The sequence below is a fragment of the Squalius cephalus genome (assembly GCF_949319135.1).
Source record: "Squalius cephalus genome assembly, chromosome: 18".
NCBI classification, from domain to species: Eukaryota; Metazoa; Chordata; class Actinopteri; order Cypriniformes; family Leuciscidae; genus Squalius; species Squalius cephalus.
This window is the reverse complement of record NC_137139.1, coordinates 23479863-23492949: the sequence shown is the minus strand read 5'-3', so window position 1 is coordinate 23492949 and position 13087 is coordinate 23479863. Positions and strand designations below refer to the sequence as shown.

General features: G+C 42.2%; 1 protein-coding gene across 2 annotated transcripts in view; it reads left to right on the top strand.

Moving 5' to 3' along the window:
* Positions 1-13087, top strand: part of znf385a (zinc finger protein 385A) — an 83153-nt gene that overhangs the window by 4883 nt on the left and 65183 nt on the right. Inside the window, exon 1 of one of the 2 annotated variants that reach the window (XM_079849700.1) lies at positions 11305-11848. The exons of the other annotated variant lie outside the window; for it this stretch is intronic. Within the exon in view, the coding sequence (XP_079705826.1) occupies positions 11839-11848 (10 nt within the window). The 5' untranslated portion in view covers positions 11305-11838. Of the gene's footprint in view, positions 1-11304; positions 11849-13087 lie in introns of those variants that run through there. 2 annotated transcript variants of the gene reach the window in all.

The following is a 13087-nucleotide window of genomic DNA, read 5'->3' as shown; positions in this document are numbered from 1 at the left end:
GATGGTTTTGTTTTCGCATCATACATGTGTTTACAGTGAAAGTTAGATGCGGCTGAGCATGCGCATAACACACGTCATAACCAAACGTTATGTGATTGGCTTACGGGTAACCAATGATTTTAAACTTCAGACAAGCGCCCCCCCCCCCCCGCCCCCCGCGAGAAAGAAAACGCTTTTCAATTTTGCCCTTCCAGACTCTGTCTACGAAGCAAAGCGAAGTAGCAGAGTTTGGTATTACCAGGCTATGTAACAATAGCCTTACTCACAAATTGATACATATCACAATACTGAACTCACGATACGATATTATCGCTATACTCCAAGACATGGTAAAAGTTTAACAAAAATGTACAGTTGATTAAAATGCTAAATTTGGTATTAGCCTATATTGGGGGTGGAAAAAACTTGGTGCTTGTAACCCAATGCACAGGACAATGGTAATTAGAATATATTAGAATATTCATGATTCTGAAACTGAAAATACAAAATTATTTTAGACAAATATGCACTTACACTCTGTCTACACTCTGACTAGATATATTTAAAATAATGTAGGCCACTTTTTACTGGTAACATCAGACTGTCACATTCACTGTCTGTCATCGTCCTGTCTGCACTACAGTTCCCAGAATCCTCCTTGTTTCCACACCTGAACTCACTCCCTTCATTACCCACCTGTTCGTCATCATCATCATCTGCATCACCTGTCTTGTGTTCATCTGTCTGTGTATTTAAGTTCCTTCTGTTCACTCCTCACTTGTCGGTCAATGTGCTTATGTTAGGTTTGTTAATGTTTATGTTAGGTTATCTATGTTCTGAGCCCACGCTCCCTTTTTGTTTGTATTTGTTTATATTGAGAATTAAAATCTTGGAATTCATCATCTTTGTGTTCGTCTCCTACATCATCTACCCGGAAGCCTGACAGATAGTGATGGCAAAATGAGGCTTCCTGAACCACTGAGACCTCACAGCCCATTGCTTCAGCCAAAGGTTCATTACTCGAAGCTTCATTCAGCATTGCTCACTAGTGACACCTAGCTACTGTGCAAAGAAATAGCAGACAAATTAATTCATTCTGAACCAGTGTCGCGCCCCCCTCCCCTCCCCTCCCCTCCCCTCCCCTCCCCTCCCCTCCCCTTTCCAAAAGGGATCCAAAAATCCAGAGCAATCCAAATAATCTTATCTAATTAATATAACAAGACTATAATATAGCTAGGCCTATTATAATAACAATATAGTATAACTATTCTAACCTGCTAATGAAATAATATACAGCACTCACACATATATGACACAATAACAATGATAGTTATCTAACTCTCTGACCCTCTAACACTACAACTGCTTCTACTAGCCTACTCCTGCAACACCCACAAGGAGGCGCGAGTTTCGAACCGCCTTTTATCCGGAAGCGACACTCAGACCGAACCGATGACGTATCCACACAAACCGAGGCCTCGTTTGTCATTAGTCACGTGATTTTCACGTTAACAACACAAGCCTCGAATCGCGGCTTCATCTGGCACGCCCACTTTTTCTCGACACACGCTCCGACGCCTCGGTTCAAATGTCACATCACTACTGACAGATTGACCGACCACAATATGAGCTGGGAGCTCGCTGGACAGATCGCGGCTTTGGCTCGGGATAGCCGCGATCTGTTCCAATTCACCTGGGGGTTTGTTCCTCTTGCTGCCTCATGCTCGCTGGATGACGATATAATCAAGGCGTGTTACCGGCTTGGGGCCAAGGAAGTTGACCCGAGGGAGCTTCCAGATCTCTCCGGTCAGGACTGGAGAGAGGCACTCTCCTGTTGTCTGGAGAGCTTCCTCCCGTGGCACGCCATGTCACCGTCTGCACTTCACGCCAGTCCAGCCGAGCCCGCACTTCACGCCAGTCCAGCCGAGCCCGCACTTCACGCCAGTCCAGCCGAGCCTGCACTTCACGCCAGATCTGCCGAGACCAAGGCAGTAAGCGTCGTGCCCGCCGCGCCTGTGACTGACAGCGATCTTCCTCCTCTCATCGGCCCGCCAGAGCCCTCTTCGCCGCTGGTTCCGCCCAGCTCAGAGCCCTCTTCGCCGCTGGTCCTGCCCAGCTCAGAGCCCTCTTCGCCGCTGGTTCCGCCCAGCTCAGAGCCCTCTTCGCCGCTGGTTCCGCCCAGCTCAGAGCCCTCTTCGCTGGATCCGCCCAGCACCGAGCCCTCGTCGCTGGATCCGCCCAGCACCGAGCCCTCGTCGCTGGATCCGCCCAGCACCGAGCCCTCGTCGCTGGATCCGCCCAGCACCGAGCCCTCGTCGCTGGATCCGCCCAGCACCGAGCCCTCGTCGCTGGATCCGCCCAGCACCGAGCCCTCGTCGCTGGATCCGCCCAGCACCGAGCCCTCGTCGCTGGATCCGCCCAGCACCGAGCCCTCTCTGGCACCCGGGACTTTTCCCAAGTATTTTTTTGGGGGGGGCCATAGGGCTCCGTCCTGGCCACTCGAGGGGCCATGGCCACCTGAGGGGTCCTCACCACCATGGCCACCTGAAGGGTCTTCACCGCCATGGCCACCTGAAGGGTCTTCTCCGCCATGGCCACCTGAAGGGTCTTCACCGCCGTGGCCACCTGAAGGGTCTTCTCCGCCATGGCCACCCGAAGGGTCTTCTCCGCCATGGCCACCCGAAGGGTCCGCACCGCCTTGGCCACCCGAAGGGTCCGGACCGCCATGGCCACCCGAAGGGTCTTCACTGCCGTGGCCGCCCGAGGGGTCCTCACCGCCCTGGCCGCCCGAGGGGTCCTCACCGCCCTGGCCGCCCGAGGGGTCCTCACCGCCGTGGCCGCCCGAGGGGTCCTCACCGCCGTGGCCGCCCGAGGGGTCGTCTCCGTACTGGCCACGCCCGAGGGGTCGTCTCCGTCCTGGCCACGCCCACAGCCTGCTCCACCGTGACCACACCCACAGTCTGCTCCGCCCTGGAGGCTTCCTGCCTTGTCTCCCTTGCCTTGTCTTCCCCGTCAGCCTCCAGGGCGCCCACCCTCCCACCCCTTTGGTCTTTCTACGGCGCGAGGACGCGCCTACCGGGAGGGGGGAGTAATGTCACATTCACTGTCTGTCATCGTCCTGTCTGCACTACAGTTCCCAGAATCCTCCTTGTTTCCACACCTGAACTCACTCCCTTCATTACCCACCTGTTCGTCATCATCATCATCTGCATCACCTGTCTTGTGTTCATCTGTCTGTGTATTTAAGTTCCTTCTGTTCACTCCTCACTTGTCGGTCAATGTGCTTATGTTAGGTTTGTTAATGTTTATGTTAGGTTATCTATGTTCTGAGCCCACGCTCCCTTTTTGTTTGTATTTGTTTATATTGAGAATTAAAATCTTGGAATTCATCATCTTTGTGTTCGTCTCCTACATCATCTACCCGGAAGCCTGACACAGACATTTGGCATTACCAGGAGGACCCACAAATATCCCCCACCGCATTATTATACAATGTACTTAACATTATATATATATATATATATATAGTAGTTAAATGTAGTAGGCGACTTGACACTAAAACTCACACAGTAATTTTCATTTTGGGTGAAATATACACAATACAGATTGTCACTATCCACGATACATACTGTTGTATTTATGTATTGCGATCTATTGTGACACAATAAATTGTTACACCCCTAGTTAAAAACCAAAGCAATTTTCTAAAAGTGCCAGTGTTTCCATTTTTTTCATATACCACCTGTGACTTTCAGCGACAAAATGCTGGCGACATGAGCGACTGTTGAAGAAAAGATGTCCCGCGACAAATTTGAGAAGTTATGAATTCCATTTTAATTGGAATCCACGCGATTTAGAATTTCACTGGAAGACGAACGATTTCCCCATGCAGATTTCATATCGTGTTCAAGTTGGTCATGTGAACTTGCTGCAATGACCAACTGAAAGCTGCTTGGTTTGAAAGTGACTTGAAAGTGTGTGCACTTTGCTTCATACATTGCGAAAAATTAATTAGAAAACAAAGTTTTACAAGAAAATACTATTTCAGTCTTTTGACTTTTGACTTGTTTATTTCAATGTGTTACTTGCCTATTCTTAATTAGCCTATTTATGAAATTTAATTTCTGATTGAAAATTGTTCCAAAGTAAATCCTACACCAATGTTTTTTTCAGTGATATCGCTGTACTATTTTTTTTGCTCTTGAAATTTCAATAATGTGACAGCACCTTAAAGGGATAGTTCACCCAAAAAAGAAAATTCTGTCATAATTTACTCGGCCTCAAGTTGTTCCAAACTTGTATTCATTTATTTCTTCTGCTGAACACAAAAGAAGTTAGTTTGAAGAATGTGGATAACGAAACAGTTATGGGGCACCATTGACTTCCATAGTATTTTATTTTCATTCTAGTCAATGGGGTCCATCAACTATTTGGTTACCCATATTCTTCAAAATATCCTCCTTTATCTTCAACTGAAGAAAGAAATTCATACAGGTTTGGAACAACTTGAGGGGGCGTAAATGATGACAGAGTTTTCATTTTTGGGTGAACTATCTCTTTAAGAAGGTCATTCCATGTTAAAGTCAATCATCTGATTTTAAACCACTAAAAATAAATATTCTGTTGAGTTAATTCTCATTTGCTATAATTATACACTTTATATTCTACCCTTTATAGGCTATACGACAAGCATAACATGCACAATGTATATTCAACATGCACAATTTATACAACCCTTTCCCAACCAGAATGTTTGTTTGTTCTGTTCTTAGTACCAGAGGAGCATGTTGAGAATTGATGATGATGATGATGATGGAAGATCTGTGAGTACACAGATTTTACAACTGGGCTTCACTCTATCCCTAGATATACTTTATCTGTTTCTGCTGAACTAGCCAACTCAGGGTCCAGATTTAATCTCTTGTGCTCTGGTCTCTAGTTAAACAGATTTAAAAATAGAACCTCAATATTCCAATATACCCATGGGCCTCTGGCCAGACAGGGAAGCCTTCACAGAGTCCCTACAATATTTTTGGCCTAGACCTCCTAGCACATGGAGCCTTTCCCTGCAGCTGGGCAGTAGTCCTATCTCAACATGGAAAGCTTTATTTCTCTCTCGCTTACTCTCTCTGGCTCTTGATGTCTCTGCATCTTTGATCTGGTCCTGCGCACAGTGTTTAATTTTGCATGCTAGTTCCAGGTTTGTTTGTGTCTCCAAAGTTTGTGTCCCTGCTTTGCCCTGCGTGAGGTGCTTGGTGCTTGCGTGAGAATATTATTTTGCAAGGCTTGGTTTGCAGTCTGGAGGCGGTCCAGGCTGCTGCGCTACAGAAGTGTGTACGTTTGGGGATGTGATTCCCCAAGGCTCCATGTAAAAATAGCTCTCTAAATAAACCATAATTCTCTGTGTAATTGGTACTTCTAACAGGGAGAATGAAATATAACTTAGCAGGTATGTTGAAATCCTCACGGATGATTCCATATATTTAAATGTCACAGTTACATAAGTGTCATATATATATACTTCCATAGTATTTTATTTTCATACTAGTCAATGGGGTCCATCAACTGTTTGGTTACCCATATTCTTCAAATTATCCAATATATATATATATATATATATATATATACTGTATATGTCATATATATATATAGTAGTGGCCAAAAGTGATGTCTGGAGGAGAAATTTGCTTTTAATGACCCTACATGTTTGATTAACCCATAAAAATATGAGGGAAATATTTAAAATATTTTTTTATGTGTGTGTATATATATAGTTAAGGTATTTATCTGACAAAATTATTTGGCAAAAAAGTAAAACTACAGCTACAGGTTTTATTTTACTATGCAAAAAATGCACAGGGGAATTAAATAATTAATTAACTAGCCTACTACATAACCAGTTATTAATATTTCATTGGTTCTCGCTTGTTTTTGCATATATTCAATTTTATTTATTTTTTATTTTTTTTATTCCAGCCTGACCAAAAATGATGTCTGTACATTTTGGCATGTTTCATTGCGTTATCACAAATAAAACGATTGATTCCAAGCACAACTATGCAATATGCTTACAAAAACTTTAACACATTTTTAATAATATCTGAAGAAAGGGTGAAAATGTCAATTTTCCTCAGGCTACATCATATAAATGATTTAATATGTAAATCAATCCTTGATGTGCTGCTTTATTTATGCTGTGCGTATGATTCTCGTGTGTAATATCACCTCTGAACCTGCAGAGGGCAGCAGAGCGCTTTTGCCTTTGCTGAAGGCGTCATACAGAGAGGAGCTTTCGAAACATAATTAAATGGACTAATAGAACGTGAGTCAAGGCCTTGTCCTCTGAGTCTGTGTCGCAGTGCAGGTTTATTCTCGCAGTGGGCTTTTATGGTTGAATGGTGGCAAGCAGAGGTGTTCCAGCCTCTCTCCCTTTCTCTCTATTGCCTCCATATGGTTGCAGGGATATAGATAGATTATAGGGTTCACACAGCAGCACTTGACTTACACTCTTCAGACTCTTGGCCTAGCAAAGCCTCACATGGGCCGGCGTCCTTAGGTGACCACGTTTTTTTTTAAAACCGGTGCACTTTGACCATGGTAATTATTGTGATAAAGTATGGTATATCTTTTTTAGATTATGCTGTCTGATTATGATTTTTCAGTGACTCTTTCAGCAGTTTACATCGTTAAGCCAGTAGGGGGGCGACAAATGACTTTTTGTGTAGCCTATTATAAGTGAGTGATTCATTTGCTCAACCAATTCGTTCAAAACACTTCATTCTGGAGAGAAAAAGGACTGGCTGAAATCGGAGAAGCATACTACTATATAGTAGGAGTAGTATGCTATACGTTATTTCGAACCGAGCCTCTGGCTGCGTCCATAGCCTACTTAGTATATACTAGTAGGTACGTATATTATACCAATAGTATAAATAGTAGGTTGCCTACTTATATTTTGTATGTACTACGACCGCTAAAAAAAAAAGTTCTATATAGTATAAATGTGTGCAGTATTAATGTAATCTGGATGGATGTAGGCTACTACATTCGCCATGTTGTCATTATCATGTGACCTACCAGATTAACTTACATCTCTTCACTGGCATTCATAATCCTCTCCCGTGGCCCCATGGGATAGTAAAGTGTCCATATGCACATTTCAGAATCTGAGAGTACTTTTTGCCCACTTTTTTATGAGTACTGTGAATTCGGACATACTTCTTTTATCACATACTGTTTTTCACCTACTATATAATAGGGAATTATGCGATTTCGGATGCAGCCTCTGTTTTTATGAGTGAATCATTGAATCGTTCACACAACCGATTCGTTCATTAACACTGATTCATTCGGGAACTGAATGCCACTGCTGTATGTTGCTCAGAAGCGTGCAGTGTTAAAATCTTCTTTGGCTTCTTTTGGAACTATACTTTTTTTTCGTGGAGCAAAAACAGGCGGTAGTTACTGGAAATCTGTACGTTTTCAAGATTAACTTTTTGTTTATTGAACAGTTGTGACTGTGAACATGTAACATCACTCGCTGTCGTTATTTTTGTCGGAATATCAGAACAGACTGCTGTTGATTCAGAATAACACTAACACTCTTGTTGTGTGATATTGTTGAGATATTTTATGTTTTAATGAGGATATGTACGCTTGCTTCTACTCTCTGGGCGTGGGACATAGGATAAGTGTGAACATGTTCTCATGGATTTTACACAGTTTAAGGAAGAGTTTTAACATGCTTTCATATCGCGCCTGGCAAGTCACGTCCATGTTATTTTGAGACACTGTTTCAAAGGAAACTGGAAAAAGGTTTTTTAATATAGGCTATAGCTATATATGGCTTTTTTTGCGTTTTGAGGCAAGCAGCAGTATCACTGTGGTTATAAACTTAGATGACTAATGACTATGTTTATCCTTTACAGTTATGAAAATTGAGGGACAATTAGGTAGCCTACTGTACTTTCTTTGCATCTCCAGTGGTTATATCTACAGCCTGTTTTTTTATCTGCAAACTGGCTTTGATTTGATTCGATTGGTCCCATGCAAGGTTTTAAACCAGCAATCTTGAAGTTCTATTCCTGAAGTTTATTATATATTATTTTAAATATTAGGCTATGTTTTTTTGTATATAACCCAATAGAAAATGCAATGCCTTGCACACCTGAATCATACAGTATCCTATGTGCTTAGAAAGTTTAAACATAAACATAAAAAATAGAAATCCTGCAGACTAATCAGACTAAGTTGCAAATAAATATTTCTTGTGATGATGCAAGTTTAAGCATGCAGAATTCATATTTTTTCTAGTTTTTTTTCTCTTGTAAAACATATTTTTTAATTCACCAAGTAAAAATGCTGTGCTTTTCTTAAGTGTCTACATGTTTATAAATGTAGTGCTCTTTTCTCTCTCTTTTTAATCTGTAGTGTCATTAATGACTCCGAGGTAGTCAGGATGTGATTCTGTGGTGCCAAAGTTGTCAAACACAGAAATAGCTAATTGAGTTAATTGAGTAACAATTGTTGGGATGTGGAAGTTACTGTAGGGTGACTTGTCATCTTCAGCTCTTCTTCTTGACGTTCTGTTCACACCTGTTCTTTAATAGCCATTCTCCTCATGCTGTGACCATACCCATCCCAGACCTCACACACACACACACACGGACATGGAGCCAGGGGTTGCAAGAGGATCCCCATTCTTGGATTTCACCCTCTCATCATGACATCCATTAAAGTCCTGCTGGGTCCCAGTCCCTAGCGGGTAGACAGCACATTAGCGCTTGGACCATTGAGCTCAACAAGGCCCTGCTCTGAATTATTGATCCCAACACAACTAATGAGGGAACCCTATCCCCTCTTTTGATGAGACACACATGGTCACACTACTGTGTGAGCTCTGCATTGCCGTACACACTGGCACACTGTCCACACAGCCATCACTCGGTTTGCCAGGACTGGGCTGGTCCATTTAATCAACCTGTTTGTCAATGCTTTGACGTTCAAAGGCTCAGATGGCGTCACTGAAAAAAACAGGACTGCATTTCCCAAAAGCATCATAAGCATATGCAGATTGTAGAAACCACTGCCACCAATAGTCTCTACAACTAGTCATCTAAAACTTAGGCTCACAAAGCTTTTGGGAAATGCAGCCCAAGTTAAATGCGTGAGAATTTAGAGGCTGACCCAAACTGTTTTTTTGACAAGTCAATATTTGCTTGTTCAACTTTGTACATTTAGATTACCTTTGCCATCGTGTAAGTTCACTTAAAGTTCATTTTAAAAACGTAATTATTTAAAATAAAATTTAATAACACTGCTATATCTCTAATCATGAGCAAATCACGTACACTGTACATGTGCTTTATGTACACTTTTTTTGTACTGTACATTTTAATGCTATGATGCCAAAATTCAGCATTTAAAATGATTTTGAGTTTATAATGTAATTTTTCACTTATTTATTAGACAAAGTAGTAATATTCTTTTATGAATTTTAATATCTGCCAATTCGTTTACATTTTGAATTTGAATTTCAGGAGGTAGAATTAAAATAAATTGGAATTCAAAGAAATTTATTTAATCCCAATAATAAGTTTTTAATTAGAGATGGAAAGTTTGTCAAGACGAATGTTAACGTGACAACCTTATTTGAAAGCATTAGGACAGGGAAGGGACAAACTTGGTCTTGGAGAGCCACTGTCCTGCAGATTTTAGCTCCCACCCTAAAAATAAGCATCCTGAAGACATTGATCAGCTGCTTGCTTCAGGTCTGTTTTATTAGGGTTGGAGCAAAACTCTGCAGCACAGTCCCTCCAGGACCATGTTTGCCCATTCCCTGGAAAGGACAACAGCATACCAGCATCCAAAACACATTATATCTTCAACATGAGGGTGCATTTTGTTAGCTTTGTCGCCGTTTGCATCCACAAATGACAAACCCTGATTCACGACCTTCCTCCTGACCTTTACAAAGTGAATGATTAAGCAAAGTTCCAATAATAAGCAGTTAATCAGTAAAGATCAGTATAAAGACCTCACCTGTATCAGTGTGTTTACCCATTGGTGTATCAGGGCACACACACGAGTCCATCCTCATTATGAGCTGTTTGCTCAGGTGCTGGTTTAATAGTGTGTATGAGTGCCCTCTGGTATCAGATGACGGCGTGCGTGCAAATGCACATGTAATACACCTTTAGTCTTTTTTTTTTTTTTTTATGCATTTGTCAGATGCTTTTAATGGAGCTTATATGTCCAATTTCCCCCACCCTTCTTTATTTTCTGTGCAGTGCACTATCGAGAGTGTCAGCCAGCCTCCTTAGTATTCACATCCCCACTCGCTGACTTACTGCACAAGCCAGAGACAACAGAAGAGAGAGAGAGAGAGAGAGAGGAGGTAAAAGGAACAAAAAGAAAGACAAAATGAAAGAATTGTAATTTTTCTAGCCCCCGGCTCAAGTGTGCGTAGTGTGTGTGCAAGTATGTGGCTTTAGAGAATTCAATTTTGACTCCTCTTTTTTTCTCTAGCCTTTTTTTTAAATGGTCGATTCACCCCTGCAGCATGGCTTTCCTTCATCGGAAAGGCTGCCATAAGCTCAGCTGTTGTCTGAGGCGAGCCGAAACGTTTACATACCAAAGATGTTCAATTTTAAATTCTTTATGTGGTGCATTTCATCTCGACAATAACACGTTTTGAAATTGGGCCAGTTGTGCTAAATAAGACTGCGGCTTGTGTCGGTCTCTCTCTCTCTCTCTCTCTCTCTCTTTGTTAGTTTCTCTGTCTATCTCATTCTTCCTTCCAGTCTTTTCTCCGTGTCACTCCATGTCTCCTCATCCCTCTGTCAGTTTGAATTTAGTTTAAGCTCCCCCTCCTCCTCCTCATTCCTTTGCTCTGTCGCTCTCCGTTCATCTCTTCCGAATGCTCTGTCCCCTATCTCAAATCTCCCCAAACTATTGAGAAAAGCTTTGCGTAACAAATATTTCCTGCAACAGAAAGACTAAAGGAGAGATGGAGCCTGAGGGAGTTGCGGAAGAGGGCGTTAATCCCCTTAGAAGTTCACCGTCACAGGGTTGCAAAGCGAAAAAGAGGAATGAGAGATGGAGAAGTGACCACCACAGTCACGGTTGCCATAAACAGACCGATTATGAGAGTGAAAGAGATGGAGGGAAAAATTGAGAGAGAGAGTGTGTGGCAATGCTTCCATGCTTTCCACTCTGCAGGATGACAAGCGGCTGCTGCCTCTCCAATTGGTTGGGACTGCCACCAATCAGAGCGCAGGCAGGGAAGGTGCCTTTAGGTTATACCCAACCCCAAAAACAAGAAGCAGTGAGAGAGAGAGAGAGAGAGAGATAGGGAGAGAAAGTGAGAGAGAGAGCGCAGCGCAGATACCGGCTTGACTGTGCTACTGAGGCATTTCTTCATGTTATCTGAGAAATGTTCCTGTTGAAGGGAAACTGTTCATCTTGTGTTTGCTATAGAGAAGCACGGTTCATCCCGATGCGCCTGCAGGGATTTCGGCTCATTAACTGACCAAAGGCTCTGGCATTTCTGACACCCGCCCCCCCCCCCCAATCCCCATCTCTGTAACCTCCCCCACATTGCCCTCTGACTCACCTGAGAGAAGACGGCAGAAGACCTGCAGATCCCTCCCCTCAGAATACTGCTCATTCACCTGGAGAGAGAGGACATACAAGATACAGAATGGACAACAGCTATGCTCTCTCTTACGCTGCACTGGCTGCTTGACTCACTTCTGGTTTGGAAGAGAGACGCAGAGAGGAGCGCGGAGAAGAACTTGTGCTCCCCTGGATTAGAATTCAAAGAGAGCTGATCCTAATCGTAGGAGCGAGGCTTTCAGGATGATCTTAGGTAAGTTCTCCCTCGGTTCTTCTCCAAGGCTTTGTGTTAAGTGCTTTGGAACCCCTGGCACTCAAAACGTTCTTAACGCCACTCTTTTTAACTTAAAAATGACTTTTGTGAACCTGATGCGCAGGTATAAATCACAGTGGTTTCTTCGAGATGAATTCAGGTTGACGTTGAAGGTCACAGTTCTAGCAGCGGGTGTTCAGCTATACAAGCTGTTTCACCCTTGGTCAGACTCCCGCTGTCCATTCTCAGGGATTTTGACCCTCAAATAAAACTAAGGGAACCAAACAATCAACTTCCTAAGTTGAACTTCCTTAGTTTATGACTAGATAAAATGGCCAGTTATATCTTGTTTGTGTGTGTATGTGAATATGTTGATTTGTTGTCTTATTCAATTGTATTCTTTGTGCATATTTTTTGTTTATCGTTATCATGATTGCAAAAAGGATGCACCTCTATAAAAACTCTGGCCGATACCGATATTTTTCGATAATCATTTGCATTTTTTGGCCATTAATGATAAAAGACTGATATTATTATTATTATTACGTCTAAATAAATTCAAAAACATTAAGAAAAAAAAAAAACAACAACAAAATTAATCATGTTACAAGTTAATTTGCTACAAATTTAGGCATCGCATAAAGGTGTTCTTTTTTTATTATTGTTTTTAAAAATGAAGTTCAAGTGTGTGTTAGATGATGGCAAAGGTAATCTTAATGTACAAAAAAAGGAAAGGAGCTTGCATAATTAAATATTCAATATCAACCTATACAATAATAAAAAGAATCTGTAAGATTGTCTGAGAACCGATACCGATATCTTGTGTATATCTTTGCAATCCTTAAATTCTCTTCAGGAGTTTCCAATCGTATATCTTGAACCCCGAATTCAGCTCTAAAATTAAACCTATAAACAACCATGACAGAGGTTGAGCATGATCATTTTTTACAGTCATTTGGGTGCTTCTGGAGAGTTCCTCTATTGCTCTAGGCTGTAATTGTGTGTGTGTGTGTGTGTGTGTGGTGACTAGAGGCTGCAGCATCTGAGCCAGCTCATATTCCTGTAGGGGTTGTGTGTTTGAATATAGCCTTTACACTCTATTGCAACAACACAATCATGTCAGACAGTTGCCATTGTGTGACTTATCTCTAAGTTAGATCATTATAACCAGTCTTTTTTAGTGTACCTGTAACATACCTGTGTGTTGCTGTGCGTGTTTGTTTGTGTAATGCTCTGTGA